The sequence below is a fragment of the Patella vulgata genome, chromosome 8, assembly GCF_932274485.2.
Source record: "Patella vulgata chromosome 8, xgPatVulg1.2, whole genome shotgun sequence".
Taxonomy (NCBI): domain Eukaryota; kingdom Metazoa; phylum Mollusca; class Gastropoda; family Patellidae; genus Patella; species Patella vulgata.
Genome location: NC_065886.2, coordinates 38,164,793 through 38,187,281, shown reverse-complemented (window position 1 = coordinate 38,187,281; position 22,489 = coordinate 38,164,793). Strand labels below are relative to the sequence as shown.

The 22,489-nt window shown below is 36.6% G+C and overlaps 1 protein-coding gene and 1 long non-coding RNA gene across 3 annotated transcripts in view; one reads left to right on the top strand and one right to left on the bottom strand.

Annotated features, from left to right (window-relative positions):
- Positions 1-9,940: 9,940 nt before the first annotated feature.
- Positions 9,941-17,628, bottom strand: LOC126829294 (60S ribosomal protein L9). The gene is made up of 5 exons (XM_050559084.1): positions 17,558-17,628; positions 15,944-15,994; positions 15,383-15,588; positions 14,045-14,258; positions 9,941-10,073 (listed from the first exon to the last, which is right to left on the bottom strand). The coding sequence occupies exons 2-5, from the start codon at positions 15,987-15,989 to the stop codon at positions 9,961-9,963; spliced, it is 579 nt and encodes a 192-aa protein (XP_050415041.1). The 5' UTR covers positions 15,990-15,994; positions 17,558-17,628; the 3' UTR covers positions 9,941-9,960.
- Positions 17,603-22,489, top strand: part of LOC126829300 (uncharacterized) — a 66,094-nt gene continuing 61,207 nt past the window's right edge. The window contains exons 1-4 of one of the 2 annotated variants that reach the window (XR_007683342.2): positions 17,603-17,680; positions 18,790-18,903; positions 20,845-20,996; positions 21,781-21,815. This is a non-coding gene — a long non-coding RNA (uncharacterized LOC126829300). Of the gene's footprint in view, positions 17,681-17,828; positions 18,245-18,789; positions 18,904-20,844; positions 20,997-21,780; positions 21,816-22,489 lie in introns of those variants that run through there. The other variant, XR_008788961.1, reaches the window with a different exon arrangement.

Genomic DNA, 22,489 nt, shown 5'->3' with positions numbered 1-22,489 from the left:
CAATTTGTTCTGATCTTGTTTGTATTATACGCATATACTTATATATATGTTTTTGCAAATAAACTAATTAATTAAAAAACAATAAGGTCTCAGGTCTGTCGTTGAGTCAAATGGCGTGGTATCGATTTCCCGGTTGTACTTGGCAAGGGAGTATATGGGTCGCCTGTTCAACCTTGTCGGTTTCTTCCGGGTCCTCCGGTATCCTCCCACTGCTAAAGACCTATAAGCACAAGTCCGGACAGTGTTATCGTCAATAGAAGGCTTGATCTCACTTTAACCCCATACATATTGTCATGTTGTAAAACTCGCGGTCATTGCTTCAGGAACATGAGGCTGTGGTGTTCCTTCCATGTACCGTAAGTAATAAATCCTACAGGATGCTCAAAGATTAATGTTGATAAAACTATGGGCAAAATTCACTCTTCGCCCATACATAAATGCGAACATGGGCTGTTTCTAATTTTGAGTTAAGCAGCCAAATGTCTACACAGAAACATTCTTTCAGTCTTATCGAAATCAGGTGGTGGCCAATTGGTCACCTTCCTAACCCTGTGGGTTTTCTCCCGGTTTTTAGGAGGTTTTCCACACAGTAAAGGAACCCTATGCGGAAGCGAATTATACGGACAGTATTGGAAAGTGTTGACATAGAATTTAGATTATTATATAAGTTCTGGTTTTGAGTCAATTAGTGTAAGTGACTATGAGGAGGGTAGCCTGTCTAACCTGTTGAGTTTTCTCCGGGTCCTCATACTGCTATAGACCTTTACGCCCTACGAATCATTGAAATACAATTGTACATGTCACTCCCGAATGACTCAAAGGTTCGTTTCCCAGCTTGTAAGTGAGAAAGATTATGGTCGCCTGTCTAATCTCGTTGGTTTTGTCGGGGTTTCTCTCTCTCTCTCTCTCTCTCTCTCTCTCTCTCGTAAAATCAAGATAAGGATATATAGTTACTTACTATTGACAATGATTGGACGTATAGATACTAAGATATGTAGAGTATATAAACCATGTGTATAACATATGTTCAGATGTGAAACATATAAATATTTACCATATCTATGTATAAAATAATAAACTACGCCGTTTTACTTATATAGTGCTACATTTAGTAAAATAAATCGTTTTAGGCGTGCTTCCGTGAAACGCGCTTCTGTGAAATAAACTAGCACTTAGGTACAGTAAATAATGTGGTGTTAGGGGGGGGGGGGCAGACGGACAAGAAGAATTTTAATTTTGGTTGCATATACACTTGATCGAATGACAACAAATGATGAATATACAGAAATTAATCATGCACGTAGAAGTGTAATTAAATGTCCTAATGTTCTGTACCGACTGAGCTAATGAAGACGGGTATTTTGCCCTGACAGCGTCGCTACGACCTACTCTTATTTCGAATTCCAATTGTCAAGGGTTATTTTACTTGCATGCCAATGTGCGCGCAGGACCTTGGTTTTGCGACAACCCGATCAACTAGACACCTGTCCTTGTCAGGTCCTATGTCATGTACCCCTAACAAGGGGAAACCACACCGGAAAATCCCAAAGCACTTTCTCCGCCAACACCGAGGGCGAACCCGGACCGTACTGACTAAGCCCCGTGAAAATCCAAAAGAATTCAACATTCTCAACCAGACTTGCGAGCGAGTGTCTTACTCACTGAGCCACCGTGACTCCTTTATCACGTAGAACTCACACAGCTTGATTTTATTCGGCTTTCGCCTAATCAACATATCACGTGTATTTAGTTTCTTCCCAGAATACTTTGCTCTTGTAAAAAAAAATAAAAAAATAAAAAAATGGCAACCGTTATTAAAATTGAAAATGTTCAAAGATGACTGATGATACGCTAATGTTAGAAAAACAATCACAATTTCGACCTTTTAACAGAGTTAAGAAGTTATACATTTTACTTAATTTAATTCTAACTGGCATCAAACCAATATGGCTTTTGATATTAAACACTTTTGGAAAAGAAAACCCATTAAATGTGAAACCAAGCAACGTTTTTAAGACTCAGTTTTTAAAAAGTTGGTGTGGCGGATACAGGAGTCGCGGTGGCTGAGATTCCCTATTGTCACTGGTGCAGTAAAGAGAGTGGCAAGGGACAGAGCATAGTCGTTTGGGTGAGACGAAAAACCGAGGTCCCGTGTACACATTGGCGTGCGCGTAAAAGATCCCTTGGCAGTTGGAATTCGATATTAGAGTAGGCCGTAGCGCCGCTGTACGAACAAAATTTCCCCTCATAGCACACTGTGTGGCGTCCATCATCATTAGCCCAACCAGAGCTGACAGAGGACGTTAAACCCCATTTCATTTCATAATGGATAGAAACTGATGTAGCAGATAGTCCATATTGTATGTAGGCAAACAGAATTAGAAAATAATCATTAGACATAAAGATATATGTAAAAGCATTTCTATCTGTCAAACATTGTGAAGAGTTTCAGACTGTTTTCACTTTATACGGCTTCCGATCAGTGAAAAGCGTCCATGACACCTCATGCAGTTCCTGTTCATGTAGAGAGAGAGAGAGAGAGAGAGAGAGAGAGAAATGGGGTTTAACGTCCACTCGACACAAGCTAGGTCATTTTGGGACTAACATATGGTTTAATTTTATTTACATGATTCGCTTGCGCGTAGGGGTCTTTAGCAGTGGGAGGAAACCGGAGGACCCGGAGAAAACCCACGAGGTTGGACAGGCTACCCTACTCCTTGCCACGTACAACCGGGGATTCGAAACCACGCCAGTCGACTCAATGCCAGACTTTATGATACAGCGCGCGCACGCTAACCATTCAGCCATCCAACCCCCCTCCTGTTCATGTAGAATGGGGAATCGACTTTTCGAACGATCATGTTCAAAGACGCGGTAAGTATATGAATTTTTGGTGTGACTAGCTGCACTTCCGTTCTGATTTTGCATGTCTGAAGGATCTTTCCGGTTTTAAAGATATTTTGAGTGTATTTCATCAATATTATAGTAAATGAGGGGAATCTAATTGAGCAATATGAGAAAATGGAAAACTGTTTTGACTTGCAATAATTGAATTGAGATTAAATTTCCTCTTATAGTAATTTATGTATTACAGGTATCTTAGAATATGGTTTCTAACGAAATGTATCCGAGCTGTAAGGGTTTTGTCGAAAATGTTGGTATACGTTAACCTCGTGGCAATGCGCCACCAGAAGAGTTATCTGTCCTGTTAATTAAAGACTATATGCGTGATATAGAATGTCTTGCAAACTGCAAAATTGTGACAGTTCATTATCTAATAGTAATATCAGAATTTACAAAAATATCACGAATTGAAATTTCCATCGATTTATTCTGCTCTCTATATAACAAGTACGCCGCCATTTTTAGTTGTAGTGAACCAAATTAATGGGTCGGTTTAAAATCCGACTGAATTCAAGTCGGGAGATTATCCAGCGGTGGTAGTTTGATTTTGTTTTCTTAGTTAAATGTTAATTAATCAATCTAAGTAAATATAAGCGTGGAAATGGGGTTTAACGCCTCACTGCTCTGCTCCGACTGGGCTTTAGAATGAAGACGGGCGTGGATTAAACCGTGAGGAATTTGATATTTTCCAAAAAATGCAAATCACGCTTCGCTACATTCAGTGGAACAATATCAATGTCTCTTTGTTTCACTTTTATGAATCTTCATTGTTTAGGTCATAAAAAATGTCTATATCAAAATTTAGATCGAATATCCACAATTCGCCTACTTAAACTCTTTAATTAAATCTTTCTTGCAGAAGCGACAGCAGCGTCTCATTCCGTTTTTGTTCTTACATAAAAACACATAAAGAAACGAATGTCTTATTTTTAGATTCTTACGTAATTATCGGTGGATAGCTTGAAAGAAATTCAAGATTTATCGAAAACATTTCAGGATATTTTACTTAATTAACATTATGTACTGGGCAAAGTTTATCAAAACTACTTCCAGATTTCTCGTAACCATGAAAATAAACAGAGAAAGACAAGACGTTCGTTGAAATAATTAGAAACGGTGGTTAGACACGCTATAAACATTGCGGTCTATTCTTGTCTAACTGATTTATTGGGTTTATCGTACAAGGGAACGTTATATAAAGCCATATCAAATGAACGAAATTTGTTCCGTAAAAAGTAAATAACATTTTTCAGTTGAAATGAAATTAAATGAGGTTTAACGTCCTACTGTTCTGCTCCGACTGGGCTAATAAAGACGGGCTACGAGGGAATTTTTGCACTAGCAGCGGCGCTACGGAATACACTTATTTCAAATTCCAACTGTCAAGGGTCTATTTACTTGCACGCCAATGTGTACAAAGGGTCTCGGTTTTCCGTCCCATCCGAACGACTAGACAGCTGCCCTTGTCAGGGAGAACACACTGGCCAATCCCAAGGCACTTTCTCGGCCAACGCAGGGATCGAACACGGGACCTACAGGTTAGAGCCAACGTCTTACTCACTGAGCCTCCACAGCTCCCTGAAGTTTAAGAACGATACTGAGCCTTACTAGACGAAATAAATTCCACATCACCATAAGACCAGATACTCTCTTTTCTCTTTTCAGGTGCTGGATTCTTCCTTCAGAGAACCAACAACAAAAGGAATGAATTATAGAAATAAAGAAGAATTAACACCACCATACCGGACAACAAACCCAAATGGAAGGAAGAATGGACCAGGACCTAAACTCACCAACAAGCTCCAAGGAAGAGTTGCACCGCCCTGCCATTCAACCGGACAGAACGACCAGACCAACCAAATGGACCCAATATATATATATGTACATAATATGTTTAAATGTTCGTCCACTTTCATGTCTGTCAAATGCCCGTATGTAAATGTCTATGTCTGTCTAAATGTTCGTCCATGTCCATGTCTGTTTTTGTCACAACTGTGTGTCATATGTCTGTGATTGTCCCAATTTGAACTTCTTTTTCCGCACTTGTTATATCATGTCTCGTTCTTTTATCTATTGTTTGTACATATATATCTAAAAAAAACCTAATTATCCGTTTTAATCTATTAATCACATTGTAAATATTATCACTATGTATATATAACATGTAATTGTCTGCGATATCACTTCGGTGGAAGCGGACTGTTAAATAAAGCTATTTCACCCAAAAAAAAACTTAGTAGCACCTTATGGTCATGTTCCCTGTGCAGTTCACTTGTCGTGTGATGCGCCATCAATACCAAGCTGACTGGGCGCATAGTTGCTAAATGGTAGCATCATCGTTGATGCATTCCCTTGTGTCATGAGGAACGTGCTTTTTTGTTTATACTTTGAAATAATTTTATAAATACATGGTCGCCCAATTCGTAAAATCATAGTATTATATACGATCCATGGTAAAATGAAATGGATTTTAACATCCTACTGTTCTGCTCCGACCGGGATAATGAAGACGGGCATACGCCAGTGTACTATGGAGGAAATTTTGCCATAACAGCGGCACTACGGTCTAGTCTTATATCGAATTCGAACTACCAATGAATCTTTTACGTGCACGCCAATGTGTACACGGGACCTCGGTTTTATGCCCCATTCGAACTGTTCAATTCGTAATTACTGAAATTCAGAGTTGAACACTGATAATTTTAGGTAGAGCTATTGGCTCTGTCGTTGAAACCTTGTAAGTTTTAAATGTTTTTTTTATTATTATTTTCATCATTGCTGGGCTGATTCAGCAACAAATCATAAAGTAGAACCTTATCCAAATTCAAGATATTTGCGCTAATGCTGTTGTTAGGCAAAACGCCTTACAGATGGGAACGCGGCTAGGCACTTCTTCTTCCACGCAGTTGCCGGTCATAACATCAATTGTTTGCCAAGCCGGTATTGTAAGACACAAGCCTTTTTTTTTTAAAGAGACGTTTTTTTTATTATAGAGTCTAATTTTGATATATCATTTTATTTCTTAGTTTAAATAATTATATACATCAGGCCCGTAGCTAGTGGGGGTGGTGTGGGGGAAGATGGACAATCGGCGCACCTAATGATGCCTTTGTTCATTGGGGAAACAATCGGTTACCCTAATGGGCGCCCTTTTTATTGGACGCAATACGAAGCCAAGGACCAACGTGCCCCTCTTGCCCCCCCCCCTCTCTAGCTACGGGCCTGTACATACAGTAGTTATATTTATTTTTTAATTTTAAAACTCCTGTGATATTTAGTTTTATATGCGTATAAGGTTTTTGTTTTGTGATATAATTTAACCGGTCTCATGTCACCATAATTATGTTTGGCGCTATATAGCTCGGTTGGAGCTGACTCCATTTCATTTCTTTCACACCGAGACATTCGGTTCGTGGGTCTTTTTGTCTTAATCAAATCACTACCGTAATCGTGGCCTATTGTGATATCTTTTAAAAAACATCCCGAGATGAAATAACAGGGCCACCGTGGTTGCCTATAAAATGTCGTGTTATATAATAAGTTAACGCCCAGTTTACAACGGGCATGATGTTTAATAAAATTATTTACATCTGTAGAAGATATCTTTTAATCACAGATGTAGTTGGGCCAATTATTATCTGGAATACGTTGACGAGGTCACATCTTTAAAGGCTGAAATAATGGTATAAACCGCTATTTATTACTATTAAACTGTGTGAAAGAATTATTTGAGTTGCCATACATTTGTAACTACACATTAACACTTAATCGTGCAAATAAACTTTAAATTGTCTATAATAAAGGAAGATCAGTAGACCTTGTGAATATCCCGACACGTAGGCCAAATTCTCATTCAATACAATTTTCTCATCGTCAAAGACCCATGATATAATTTGAAAATACACATCTCTGTCCTTGAAGTAGGTTAGTTTGTAGATGCCAGCAGTATAGAAAAACTGTTTTTAGAAGATGCAAGTTATGCGATTAGGATTTTTAAATCGTTGTTACCATCCCGTTTGTTTCTCCGTTGCTATCTTGACAAGACTGTATAAACATTCATTTTTTGTAACATTTTATGTCTTTTTCTACCGACTAGCATATCCTGTTATCACAAGCAATCCATCTACACTTTACATTCAAACTTACGGCTTTTGTTTTACATTTTAAGTTGTTTTTCTTTATAAATGACCGTCGATTAAATAATAATGAAACAACTGATTCTTTCACTTAGATATTAGTATATAAATGAAACGGATTTTTAGATAAGACACCGGTGATATTTATTTTAGTCTTGGGGTTGTTTGGTACTGGTAGTAGTCAAAACGGAACAAAAATAAAACGAAATGGGGTTTAACGTCGTGCTGTTCTTCTCCGACTGGGCTAATGAAGACGGGCATACGCCATACAGTGTGCTTTGTGAGAAATTTTGCTACCAAGGGATATTTTACGTGCACGTCAATGTCTACACGGGATCTCGTTTTTGGTCCTATCCGAATGACATAATGGAACAGAAATCTGGTGCTTATACAAGACTTTTCCAGAAAATACAGCTCCGGGCATGGATATAGTGACAAATTTAGGTATATGTAAAGTCCCTGAATATTCCCACACTGATCCGCAGTGAATATTTGCTAGGCCGCTACAATCACTGATAAGGATGACATCGATGCGGCTTAATGAGCCAGTAATATTAACTTTTTTCCTGCGACAAATTAAATTCTAAAACATTTTTTTTTATGTATTGGAAAAATAAATAAAGGCGTTTGACGTATTTGTAGGTAAAAATTATTTCCTATTTAGTGTAAATGGGTATTAAAATGACTAAAATGCAGCATTCTCTCCGAAGCAGTAACGTCTTATGTAAACAATGCACGCGCCATTCATCCAATGATTGACGCCGCGTGCTGTGACGGCACGTGTTAAGACAGTCATCTTTGACAGAGATATATTACTAGACTCGTACTTCTCTGTGAAACAGATTGGAATATTCCTTGCAAATTACAATATTGTAGAAGTTGAATCTCTAAAAATGAATATCAGTAGGCTACAAACATTACAAAAGATATGAATTGGAAATGTGTCAACATTTAGCATCCACTGCAGGCGTTATGACCGGGGGTATCTACCGCTGATTTTGTGTTCTCATTTAATTCATTTTAGTGTGGATAAGGCCGTGGACATTTGATGTTTTCCGAAAATTCCAAATGACGAAAAGCGACTTTAGCCTAGATGTAGGTTTGCCAGGTCTACCAAAATTAACAGTATCCATGCCCGGTTTACAGCATATTCCTGAAGCAATGGCCCAAGAAATCCCTCTCTGGCCATTGCTGGATTGGCTTCTGATACTTGAGCTTTTGAGGGAGTGTGTCTATTCTTCCCCTTCAATCAAATCTATCCCACGTACAACGAAATGACAGCCCTGGGGTCTTCCCTGAAACATTGGACAGTGATTTAAGGTATTAAAAACGGTGAAAGTATTGTTCGCCCCCAAACAGTCATGTTTATATTGTATCCGTTTTGATAGCCTCGTTTGTCACGCAGTTAGTCTTTCTGCAATATTCTGCTATGCACTGGTTAATTGGGCGTAAATTTCGTGAGTCATGACGTAACATTATGTAAACATAGTTGTAGTTGGTCCAATTCGGAGCCTAATGAAATTGTTGCGCAGTTAGCTATTGGTTGTTGGACTATTGACCAGTCATAATTTGGAACAGAAATTTGCTTCCATTACAGCAGTGTAATGTCGGATGGATTAGGTCTAATCGAACGGAACACTGCGAGGTGTATGGGTTTACAGTGGCGTATCTTCGGATGTTACGTGAGATTGGCAGCATCTTAGATCATTGGATCAGTGAAAGCATGGAAGGTGCAATTGTAATTTCATGTAACAGTTGTTTGCAAGTTCCTCAGATACGTCACTGCCGGTTTATCCTGCCACGGTGCCAGATTAGACCCTATACTACTACAGCAGAGAATGTTGACTAATTACAGCCACAGCAGAAGTAGGAATAGGTATGGGTATCAATTCGGATACATAAAATGAAATGTACTTTCATATCCTACTTTTCTGCACCAACCAGGTGAACATAAAGTAACAGTGAGAGCCCGGGTAGAACATAGATCGTGTTGCCTATACAGTTGTTCACTGGAAAGCAGTTTTATATAAGTTGACAAAGTTCGTGTCATATTATGAGGGTTATTGGGGTAACATAGAATGAAATGTAGTTTAACGCCCTACTTTTCTGCACCAACCAGGTGAACATAAACAGTGGGAGCCCGTGTATAACATAGATTGTGTTGGCTATATACTTGTTTGCTGGAAAGCGGTTTTATATAAGTTGACAAAGTTTGTGTCATATGAGGGTTATTTGGGAACCGTGGGGTAGCTTACTTGGTTTTAGGAGTGTGCTATGAATGAAATTTCTCTGCCAACAACAGCGGCTGCACAAACCCACAATGTATTCATAACAATCACCAGCTAATGTTTCTATATATATATCTCCTGCTTGTGAAACTAGAGTTTTAGAATTCAGCCCTATAAATTTGATGTTCTGAAGGCAAAAAGTTCCAAGATTTTGAAGGCTTACTAAATTAGGTCCCTGGTCTCGGCCAAGAATGTTCATTTTGATTTACCAGCAAGGTTTCCCTTTGAGGTGCAGACGGAGAGTCAGGCAAACAGAAGCGTCTAGTTGTTAAGATGGACGAAAAATTGAGGTCCCTTGTAAAGATTGGGATGCACAAAAAAGAATATTTGACAATTGGTAGTGCTGCTGTCTTTGAAAATTTAATTCTTAGCACACTGAATGGTATAGCCCAGTTGGTGCAGAAACGTAGAATGCTAAACCACATTTCATTTTCATTCAATCTTATTCTGCATGAATCAGAACTGACAGAACAGTGAAAGATAACACAATTCCTATTTAAAATCCCACACAGATCAAGTCAAGAGTGTTTGTTATTTACCTTCACATGTTTCAAGGCCTCAGTTGTGCAGCACCAAGAAATAAATGAAAAAATAAAAAAAACTCAAATGAAATATTGTCTATTTTTCTTTTTTTAATTTGCAGCTGCAATAGGTACAACAGTTGTCTTTTCAGAAACATAAATACCGTCCAAAAATTTACGGATATCTTTTTCTTTAACTGATGTGGACTGTTGGATGAGAGCAGCTGAAAGTAAAAATAAAGAGTTAAATATAATATGATATCAAAGGATATTTCTTAAACAAAGTAAAGTATTGGGGTTGACAGGCAACAAAACATACAATCACAGAAGCTAAGTTGTTCAAGCAGTCTATGAAGGATGTCACTTTGTGATTCTTTTTAAGACATTTATTTACAAGACACTAACGGATGAGCCCCACAAGCCTGAACTTATGGTACCTGTTATAAACTTTGTGGGGCACAAATCATCACACAACCTATATATTAGAATACATACGATGTGTGATAATTTGTTTCTGACAATGTCTGTGACATGTACCTTATGTCCAGACTCGTATTATATGCATTATGTGATAATTTGTAATTGACAAAGTCTGTGACAGGTGCCTTATGTTCAGGCTTGGTGATCCACCTACTGGAAATTGTCAAAATGCATGAAGTTTAGATCAATTCGATGATTAATAACATGGTAGCATCCTCATCCACACAATTTTTAAAAAGTAATCAAGGGAAATCACTCTGAAATTTTTATAAAGAAATGAAATGGATTTTAAAGATACATTCCCGCGTGCAAACTTTGTGGCTTGATGAAATATTTGGACTAAAAACATATTCAAAGTAACCAATCTATCAAAAATTTGCTTCAATTCCATCTCGAAACTTTGTATTCGCCGGGGATACCTATAGCTCAATCTAATTAAAATATAGATCTATATAATATTTCGTTTTGTTTTTTATACTTTCGATGGCCTACACTACATGTAGATCTAACAAGTTACAGTGGGAGTTCACGTTCTATGACGTCAGGTACCAAGCAAGCGACATTTGACCTGATTACGTCAGTCACCAATTAGTGACTGCCATGTATTTTTTTTTTTTTATCTACTTTCGCTTTGTTTTGATTTCTATTGCCGCTAATGTCTACCCACAGTTCCGCACATAAAAGGTCAAAATCTCGATTCGACAGACCATTTGATTGGCTGACCCCTCATTTCAAGCGGAACACGAGTTAAATAACAACGCTTCCAGATCCAAGTGAAGTAAAGACAAGTAAAATCGAAATTTTGAACTATTAAAACGAAACGAAACGAAATTGGATCTGTGTTTTAATCAGATTGACCTATAGCTATAAGTAAGCTGTTGTTAGTCGCAATGTCTGTCAACTTAGCTTCATTGTGGGGAGGTTCCATTACTGTACATTTACCATACATATCGAGGCCTAAGTAAATTCTTAATTATTTCTTTTAACTTCTTTTTCCGCCTATTGTACGTTGACACCCCTCAATGTTCCCAAAACCGTCTAACCATTTGCTCAAGAAATAACCACCGCTCCCTCAAAATAAGCTGGCAGATAACAGTAGAGTTGCCAGTTAGTGATACCCTGACAATTTTGCCCAGTGCTTGCCCCATGGGCATTTTTTGGGTAATCCAGTATTTTTCTAGTAAGATTGGGTGTCTATACTTTCCATATATACCAAATTTGACATACTTTTACTGGAAATAACCACCCGATAAATACTTTTCTGGGAAAGTACCTTTAATGTCCTACTCCAATTGATCTAATGAAGATGGGTGTATGCCATACAGTGTGCTATGAAGGAAATTGCTAAGGTCTATGCTTGTATCGAATTCCAACTGTCAAGGGATCTTTACGTGTACATGAGACACCATTGACAAAGGGGAAACCACGCAGGAAAATCCCAATTAAATTTCTCAGCCAATTTTTATAAAGAAATCATTAGAAGTCAATTGAAATGCATCGTTTGCCATTATTAAAGTAACTGTACCCCCAAATTCGTCCACAATTATACTCAAATTTCAAATAGGTTGGGTATAAAATAGCACGATTTCTGGTTGGCCAAAGCTACCGAAAAGAACTTCATAAAATTGCATGTAGAATAAAATTTCTCAGACAAATGCCTCATAAACATCAGATTCACCAAATCTAGAAACATCCTGAGTAATAACTACCCAGAATGCACTAGTTAACGAATATGACTCGTCATGTATGATGTCATCATTGAAATCATTTAAATACATTACTATCTCATATTTCAATTCTAGGAGAGAAATGGGGTGTAACATCCTCGGGCTGAAATATGGTACAATTTTAAACCAATAATTCACTTGTGTGTTAGGGTCTTTAGTAAGAGGAACCCACAAGATTAGGCAGACAGAATTGTGGAATCAGTATAATATAACACTAGAAGTAAATGTGACTAGTCAAACAATAAACAATTTTCTTGAAATGTGCCCTCTTAAAAAAAAATTCAATACACATCTTTCTAATGATTAAATTTAAAATCCTCTGGATATAAAAGAGCAAGGTGTCTGGTCGGTCAAATCTATCAGAAGGATTATATAGTTTTGAGAGTAAAATAAAATTTCTCAGACAAATGCCTCATAAACATCAGATTCACCAATTCTAGACACATCCTGAATAATAACTATCCAGAATGCACTAGTTGACGAATATGACTCGTCATGTATGATGTCATCATTGAAATAATTAAACTATGTTTACATCACTAACATTAAAAGATGTATTATGTACATGTAAGAGCTAAATCTGTCTAATGCAGGTCTTCTTTCCAACTTCAAATGTTATATAAATTTCATGGAGGCCCTAATTACCTATTGAATGGATTAGAACAATCTTGCCATTAAATACTTCAAACAATAAAATGAAAAATAAAGACATTGTTCCTTATCGTAGCAATGGTATTTGAGAATCAAGACTATCTTGTCAAAACATCAAAACATTATCATAACTTCGCTCTGAATAAAGTAATTTGACTAACTTTTCAATATATTCATTACTCATTTTCTATTTTGAATTATTAATTATTCAACCTGAATTAAAACCAAGACTTTCTTTCATTATCCAATTTAAGCCCATTTTCCATGTATGCATTTTCACCGTTTACATGGAAACTGTCCCGTTACATTTGCATTCAACCCCTTTCCCTGGTAAAAATGACACAAAAAAGTACATTGAAAACAGACCTTAGTCATTTTAATATTCTACAATATTGCGATGTAGACCTACAAGTATTTGGGATGGTTTGATGGCCAAATGGTTGGCTCGTGCGCACTGCATCATAAGGTCTGTCATTGAGTCAACTGGCATGGTTTCGATTCCCTGGTTGTATGTGACAAGGAGTAGGGTCGCCTGTCCAACCTCGTGGGTTTTCTCCGGGTCCTCCGGTTTCCTCCTACTGGTTTGTGTTGGGTGGATGTTAACCCCCTTTCTCTCTCTACGAGTATTTGTTCAAACCTTGAATTTGAAGCGAGTAATTGATGGACAGCTAGAGTGTCAAAAAAGTATAATTTTCTTTAAAATATTTCTCAATTGATAATGTAAAACTATGGTAATGACAGTACATGTGGACAGGAAAACGCACAGTTAGACATGAAATACGATAAGAATTTCTCAGACAAATGCCTCATAAACATCAGATTCACCAAATCTGAATACATCCTGAATAATAACTACCCAGAATGCACTAGTTGACAAATATGACTCGTCATGTATGATGTCATCATTGAAACTACTTAAGTACTGCATAAAGCCTGATCACAAACTGTTTTTCTTGGATTGATTGGATTACCTCAATGACAAGCTGCATAGAGCCTTACAGTAATTCTTTAATATCTGACAGAGAGAGCATTATATGAAATCGCCCACATCAAAAAGTCCAATGAGGGATTTAATAGTTCTGTTTCATTTCGAAGTCTCAATGAATGAGAATCATGAAAATGTCTTTGCATTTATTTTGCATGCAATTTTTTCATTCTATTGACATTTTTTATTTGACACATACTTTTTTTTGGGTGGTTGGTGGGGTTGTAAAAAGTGCCCTTCACGACCTAAGTATTTTTAAAATGAAACAACTGTGAGTTTTTTTGCAGTGAAAGTTATGCTAAATGCAGCCCTTCACTTTTTTTAATGCAAGTTATATGTTATATAGATGTACCTGATCGTGAGACCATCTCGATATCATTGCCTTGAAGAATATATTCATCTTTCTGTGCTGTAGATGAGCTAATTGTAACTCCATCCATCATGTTAATAGCTCTTGTGTATTTCTCTCCCAAAAAGTTGCGTACTTCTACCCGATGTCCCTCATCCAAAATAACAACATTGATGGGGAAATGAGCATACACAGCTCGCATCTTGTATAAAAATCCCTGAAAAATATGAAAATAAAAGACGTCAATTGACATAATTAGTAGGAAAGGAAAGGACAATGTTGCCAGTCAATTGCAGAGATGAGAATCTTCTCTAGGAAACCAATAAGTTTCCAAAGTATTCACAGATGAATCCTGTGAACACCCTAGTCACAAAAACACCCAGACACAACACCCGTCAAGAGAAAATCCGATAAGAAAAAAATCAACAACGCCAGGAATCTAACCCAGGATAATCTTGTTTGGAGTCTAGTATTCTAACGACTTGATTCCCACAGTCCCAACAATTAGCTACAGCAAGAGGACATTTTCCTGCATTTCTATGATATCTCTATCGAAGTACTATTAGCAGATTTTCTCAGACAAATGCCTCATAAACATCAGATTCACCAAATCTAGACACACCCTGAATAATAACTACCCAGAATGCACTAGTTGACAAATATGACTCGTCATGTATGATGTCATCATTGAAACCTTTCAAATACAAATTCTTGGAAAGAGAAATGGGGTTTGACATGCACAAGACCCACATTAGATCATTTCATTTCTAACCAAACGTACATTTTTAAATTCAATAATTTGATTGCACATGCAGATCGATACCGGTGGGAGTAACATGAGAGTCTGGACAAAAACCACATGGTTAGGCAGGTGCAACTCTTGGAATTCCTTTGGGGGAAAACATAAAGCGACAATATGGAAGATTAGATAAAGAGATGACAGTGCTCAATATAATGGTTAAAAAATGTAAAGTGAATATGCTGAGAATTTCAGTCAAATAAACAAAATCTTGATTATCCATTTTTACGAATAATCATCAACTGATGTTGAACAGCAAATCTGTTGAAAATCGGATTCATCAGACAGCATCGAGAGTTGATTATGGTCTTATGTTAATAAATGTCTAATTAATGTAACATTTCAGGCTGAAAGACCTGCAATAGGCAGATTTAGCTCTTGAATAATGCCTGTTTAATAAAACACTGAATATGTAATGGCAGTAACCAAAATGACCAAACAATAATACACCACCAATTTCTTTCTTAAATGATTCTTTTTAAAAAACTAAACTCACATCTTTCTACATATAAATTTAATATATAAATCAATTCTCAACTTACATGGGTCACACCTTTGATCATGTTTGATACATGGGAGCAGATAGTTCGTACAGTAGCCAATTCTTTAGTTGTTCCAAAAAATTTCTCTACCGTCATGTGACGATGATCCTTCATGTATATATTAACACCAGCATGACGGAAGTGTTTTACTAGGGTTCCTCTTGGGCCCTTTACAGTTACTCGACGTGATTTTACACCGATGGACACTGTAAAAGAAAGAAAGAATATTATTCAGTGTACAAAGTTTCAAACACAATTAGTGAGAGAAATGGGGTTTAAACATCCACAAACTGCCTTAATTTAGGACTAATATACGGTCCAATTTTATTTCAATAATTTGCTTTAGCAATTGGAGGAAACTGAAAAACTAGAGAAAATCAAGCGATTGGGCAGGCTACAAGCTTGGGATCAAAACCATTCTATTTGACTCAGGACAGACATAAGATCTAAAGTGCATGAGTCGGATCACTCGACTACATATCGATTGATGTCCAAAGAGCTGCTCTTTGCATCTACGAACAATAGTAAATTTAAATTTAAATTTAAAATGACTTAACTTACCTCCCTTGGGAATTGTCACACTTTGTGAAGAACTGACAATCTTCATTTTGCCTGAAATAGTAAAGAAATATTGGTCAAGAACAATTTAATAATGAATTGTCTAGTTAATCTCCTTTGTGGAAGTGATGTGTACAGCATATTGGCCAATCAATTCTAGGTTTTTTTCTTCATTCTCGTGGTCTACCGGTACTTATTTGAGAATACTTAGTTGTAATTATCCCCCATACACTTTTTTAGGTATAGGCCTGGAAATAATCATTTTATGAAAATATAACAAGATAGAGATGAGATGGAGATGGATGGGGTTTAACGTCCACTCGACACAAACTAGGTCATTTCGGGACTAACATATGGTTTAATTTTATTTCAATAATTCGCTTGCGCGTAGGGGTCTTTAGCGGTGGGGGGAAACCGGAGGACCCGGAGAAAACCCACGAGGTTGGACAGGCGACCCTACTCCTTGTCACGTACAACCGGGGATTCGAAACCACGCCAGTTGACTCAATGACAGGCCTTATGATACATCACGCACGTGCTAACCATTCGACCATCCACCCCCCCATAACAAGAGAGAAACATCTGTGCAGACAAAATGACAGGTACCAAAGGAATAGTACTCGACAAAGCCTGAATTTGTGCCGTATTTCCAGGTTTGATAATAATAACTTCAGCTAAATCAGACTTTTCTTGTTACAAAGTAGGAGAACAGTATATAAACTGAGCAATGAAATGTTTTCCAAGTCTTAGTGAAAGAAAACACGGAAAGCAAGTAATAATCAACAAGGCCTGACAAAATTTGTATAAATTTTATCAAACAGATTGAGTGTTGGTAGGGTGCCCCACAAAATGAGAGAATTTTGTGTTTACTCGGCACAAACTAAGACCAAAGTCATTTTGAAACCATGCTCAGAAGATCCTTAATTCAACTCATTTACTGCTAGTTATTATCTTTTAAATCAGGCGGCTGGTCAAAAGACTGGTTGAGCACTGCAATTGACTGGAAAGTCGCAATTTCACTTTTTAAATAGCTTCTAAGTTCTAGTCTAGTATCTTACTAAATATATCTGGACCTTATAAATGGAATCTGAATAAAGGCTTCCGCTTGGCTTGGAGACAGTGGCCGTGGGACTTATTGTATGCTTATTGCTTAGGTACTTTCGCCTAACATTAGTACATTACAAATGTCCGTCCATAATGAGTTATTATTACTGGCCCTTAGCTTATCAACGACAACGTTTGTACTTTACTTGTGTAGTAAGTGTTCGCGGCCCGTTGTACTATGAAAAGGCGAAATATTTTCACGTTAATCTACCTCTATTTTTATACACATTCAAATCTATTAAATATATGATAATAAATCTTCTAATTCACATTATTAATTGAGAAAAAGGGGTGAGGGGACCATAAATTCCAGTAAACAAAAATGAGTTTGGTTGTACTACAAAGCAAAATAAGCTTGTAAACTAACGTCTAACATCGATTGGGAGAAAGTGATATGACTGAAAACAAAGATTAAAGATTGCTTTATTTAAATATTGTATAAAATATACAGATGATTAAGAAATTCAGACGATTTTACAGGATACAACATTCTATTTTATTAAATGCTCACACCTGCTGGAAGGCTAGACCGGAAAAGGAAGTAAAAATGTTGTTTCAGTACGCATGTGTAGATTAGTGCCAGCGTGAAGGTTTTCGTAAACAGACGAACTTTTTATACGACTTTTAGTAAAAAAGGTAATATTGAATGAATACTGAGGTTTTTTAACCACCAAATTTCTCTCAGACGATACCACAATGTCCAAACATGCGTACATATCATTGTTATGGTGTTCATGGATGGATTTTGTATAGAAATGTCTGTTGTTTTTGTTTTTTTGGATGGGATGTCATCATGCCCCTTGTTGATCACACACTCAGGACCCCAGACAGGCAGATGAATGTATAATTCTCACACCCGACTGCTAAATAATAATTTCATCATTTTTCGACAATATGAGGATTGTCGTCTTTACATATGTAAACTAATTGGTCTTGTTGTAGCCGATGGCGAGGCACATTCAAATTTCAATTGTTAATTTTAAAGTTTATCATCTTTGCAAACACAGACTGATACTAAAAGATTTGTATGGTGTAACAAAATCAATGACATCAGGTTACTTATAACTTACCTCTGTAGCCCTAGATAGTCAATAGACTGAAATATCTAACTGACGGTGGCTGTAGAGAGCAAAGCTTGTTAAAGTTTTCAATTTTTAATGATGACAAGTCCATAGTTCTTCACAATAACAAATCCATCAGGTAAGCATGGCATATCACAATAAGGTCAATTTTTGTCAGATGTCTCAAACCCCCCAGAAAGCTTGTTATGTAAAGATGTATTGATGTATGTATATCAACTGATTTACATTTAATTTCTGTTTTTGCTGTAATTTCTAACCAGTTATGTTCGGCGAAATACGCAAATAGTCCAAATTGAATGGCAGTCTTTGGTGTCTGGTTCTTCAAGTCTACACCGGTAGTATATTTTTCTTGTGGGATAGGTTTAGCCTCGTTCATCGAGTCGCTCCATTACATATGGAGCTCGAAAGCATTCTGGCACGCGAATCGTGAGCCAATTTTTAAATTTTCATTTTGTCTTTATTATTAGATATCAGAAGCCCATCTGTTTACGGTAAGAGAACCATGTCAATGTTGATTTAAATTGAACGAAAAGTCGTGTTTACAATGTCGAAGACTGTGGATGATATTGAGTTAGCGACTTGCCTCCTTTAAACACTCCATAATTCACACATATCATATTTTACTGTTAATCTAATATATTTATTGATATTTTGGTCTTTCAGAAATAAACTAAGAAAAATGGCACAGTTTGGAGAAAATGATGGATTTTACAGTGCTAGTTATGATCAGCCAATTCCTGGATATGAAATGGGACAAACTAACTTTGGACAAGATCCGTAAGAAACTCTGTATTTTTTTTTTAGCATTTCTTTAAAGCAGCATATTTATAACATTTTGTTATCTTACCCATCAGTTTCATATTAGGCCTTCATTCTCATTTTTAAATTTTTAAGGTTAATAAACCTATGGCTAATCACAAAAGAAACTCCTGTATCTCCTGATGCTTCAGTGCCTTATGAGTATCAGTGTTACTGATCTTTTCTATCATTTTTCATACAAATTTCCTTGTGGTCCAGGGGGGTTGGATGACTGAATGGTTAGCATGTGCGCGCTGTATCATAAAGTCTGTCATTGAGTCAACTGGCGTGGTTTTGATTCCCCGGTTCTACGTGACAAGGAGTAGGGTCGCCTGTCTAACCTCGTGGGTTTTCTCCGGGTCCTTCAGTTTCCTCCCACTGCTAAAGTCCCCTACACGCAAGCGAATTATGAAAATATAACAGAACCATATGAAATGACCTAGTTTGTGTCGAGTGGACATTAAACCCCATTTCTCTCTCTCTCCTTGTGGTCCTACTGATAGAATGTTAGATCTGTAAGGAAACTCAGGCAGTATTGACGAAGAGTCAGCTGCATTATTCATCTGATATGAACTGCCCTACTGGTCATTAAATTTTAATTTACAGCACTTGAGGATGCTAACTTTTACTCCCTGAACTTCTTCATTGGACCAGAGCCAAAAGTCGGCATTGTCAAGCCATAAGAGCACTTGAGGGCAGTGGAAAATGAAACGGTGTTTGACTTTGATGTCCTAATGTTCTGCTTTGACTAGGCTAATGAAGACAGACATACACCATACAGTGTGCTATGCACTCTACTTTTATATCAAATTCCAACTGCCAAGGGATCTTTTATGCGCACGCTAATGTGTAAACAGGAATTCTTTTTTTTTTTATTTGAATGACTATACATTTTCCCTTGCCAGTCCTTCTGCCTTGCACTAATGACAAAGGATTAACCACACCGGAAAATGTCCATGAACTTTCTTGGTATTGTTATCGAACACAGGACTGCTAGGCTGGAGAGCCAACTTCTTACTCACTGAGCCATTGTGCAGAGGGCATTTACATCAACACTAGTGGTGTTATTCTTCATCGATAATGTAATTATCAGAGTTATTGCTATGAAATGTAATAAAAGAAAATAAGAGGAACAAAATAATGAATATTTCCAGTAAACTCCAACCCTCAGACTATTAAAAGGGTTTGTCATAAATATTGGTATTGATATTTGCAAAAAAATGTTTGACTGATAAGACTTAAAGGCATTATCATGCCTCACGAATCCACACTTGAGGGAAGTTTATACGTTTTGTCTCAATCATCAAATATTTTTATGTGCTTATGATGCCTCCGATTCGTTAAAATTTGAAGTTTTCAACCACTTGAGGTAGAAACAGTAATTAATTTAGTAATTAAACTGACTTGTTTACAGAATTTATATCAAGAGTTTGCAGCATTATTGTTTGTATCTAATGCATTCAGATTCAGGAATAAAATTTTACTTATTGATAGATCCGATCTAATCAACATTAAATTTCTTTTAATGTCCATCATCATTTACTTATCAACACTAACTAAATTACTAATTATGTCCACCATTATTAGTGTCAAATTTGTAGAGTTTCTGTTTTGAGTCAGACGTAAAGACAAATCTATTCACTGGAGCTTTTACCTAATATTATTTTATCATAATTGTTATATTTTAAATTTTTTAAGTTTTTTTTGCTTTGTATTTTATTCTGTTATGTTGTTATTTTCAGCTCATTCATTGTCTACTCTTTGGGTAAGGTGCATCTGGGCACTTTTTGGGGTGAAAGATGCACTACTATACCAGTGCATCTCAATAATATAGGAATAAAATAATATTTTGAGGTGAAAGATGCACAATATCAGTACATCTCAATAATAATAATAAAATAATATTTTGTGTATTTTCAGACAATTTGGTCAGTTTGACTATAATCAAGGATATCCACCAAGTGGCAGTGCTCAATATAGTGGATCAATCTTTACACCACAAGCAGCACCTGTCTACACAGCTCCACCTGGTGGACCAGAAGATTATGAAAATGAACCACCTCTGATGGAAGGTACAAATAATATGTTCTTTTTAGGTTAATTATCCCGCCTGGTCTGTGCAGAAAAGTAGGATGTGATATCTCATGCGATTTCAGGGTATTGATTGTCATAATTTTCAAAATATCTTGGATTTGTTGGCTCACTAAACAGAAGGTCCATGTTTTGATCCCAACCATGGCTGAGAGTTACAATTCTTAATTCGGAAGCTAAAGATTTTCTGTTTACTATACGTGATTATAGTATGAAAGCTTTTGGTATTTCAATTTCTTTTCTGCTACAGTGTTAGAATAGAAGATGAACTGAAATTTGGCTCCCTAATGTTGTGGAAAGGTAACCTCAACTGAACTGGTGAAACCAGTGTCTAGGTTTTATATTTTATGATGAAATGTTTAGAATTTACCTTCAGCTTTACTTGAAATTATTAAAGGAATAAAAACAAAAGACAAAAAGGACAGGTTGGAGAAGACCAAGTTAGAGCCAAAGTTATGTAGTCACCTACTTTTGTAGATCATCAATGCAACTATTCAATATACTGTTAAGTGTTTGTAAACTTGGCAAAGAGATCATTAAAACACAGTAAAAACCTGCATGTTCTCTTATTGCTGGAAAACACACAAAAAACAAACTGGAAGCTTGTTTCTAGTCCTACCTGACCATTGGAATTTGGTATTTCGATGAAAATGTATTACAGAGCTTCAGATAGTTGCTTAGGACTAAAATAAAGGTTTCTAAGAGCTTTCCAGGCTTTTATATAATTAGTCCAAATAATTTTCTTATTTCTGTTATTCATTTCAGAACTGGGAATAAATTTTGATCATATTCTTCAAAAGGTAAGTCAGATTTATTTCAAGTAATTTCTAGTGTCTCGAACATTTGCTGCATGTGAAAGCTCATTGACCATACACTAGACAATGTAGGATATCTGTCTATCAATACACAGACGGAAGAGATAATACATAAATACATCACAGAGAACAGTTAGAATCACATAGTCCCAGAGAAAATGTAATCTTCCCCAAAACATGAAACAAACAAAGCAAACAACTGTATGTTTCTCAGACATATGCCTAGATAAGTCTATGGTGCACATAAGTAAATCAAAATAAGACTATTCAGATGAGTACAACTTTCCTGAAGGGCTAAAAGAGAGTTGTCTCCCTTTGATCTTTTAGTCTGGTGTTGTAAGCCTAGTAATTATCTCCATTAAACTTAAATCCTTTATTTTCTTGCCCTATAACAGTTTTTTTTTTACTACACTAACACTATTTATGGAATAACAATTACTGGTTTATTAACATGCAAAGTTTCAACGATGATACTCTCATCTTTATCATTTGCTTGATAAAGACGAGAGTATCGTCGTCGAAACGTTGCATGTTAATAAACCAGTAATTGTTATTCCATAAATAGTGTTAGTTTGTTACTGTTTATGTGCCAAATACCACTTAAAGAAATACATTCAAGTATCAGGGAAAAAAATTGCTAGTACTAGTTGTCTAGTTTT

Coding starts and splice junctions, on each gene's coding strand:
- LOC126829294 (XM_050559084.1), bottom strand. CDS start 15,989: ATGAAGATTGTCAGTTCTTCACAAAGTGTGACAATTCCCAAGGGAG. Junction 14,259..15,382: donor TGATCAAAGGTGTGACCCAT/GTAAGTTGAGAA, acceptor CATATTTTTCAG/GGATTTTTATACAAGATGCG. Junction 10,074..14,044: donor CGAGATGGTCTCACGATCAG/GTACATCTATAT, acceptor TTTTACTTTCAG/CTGCTCTCATCCAACAGTCC.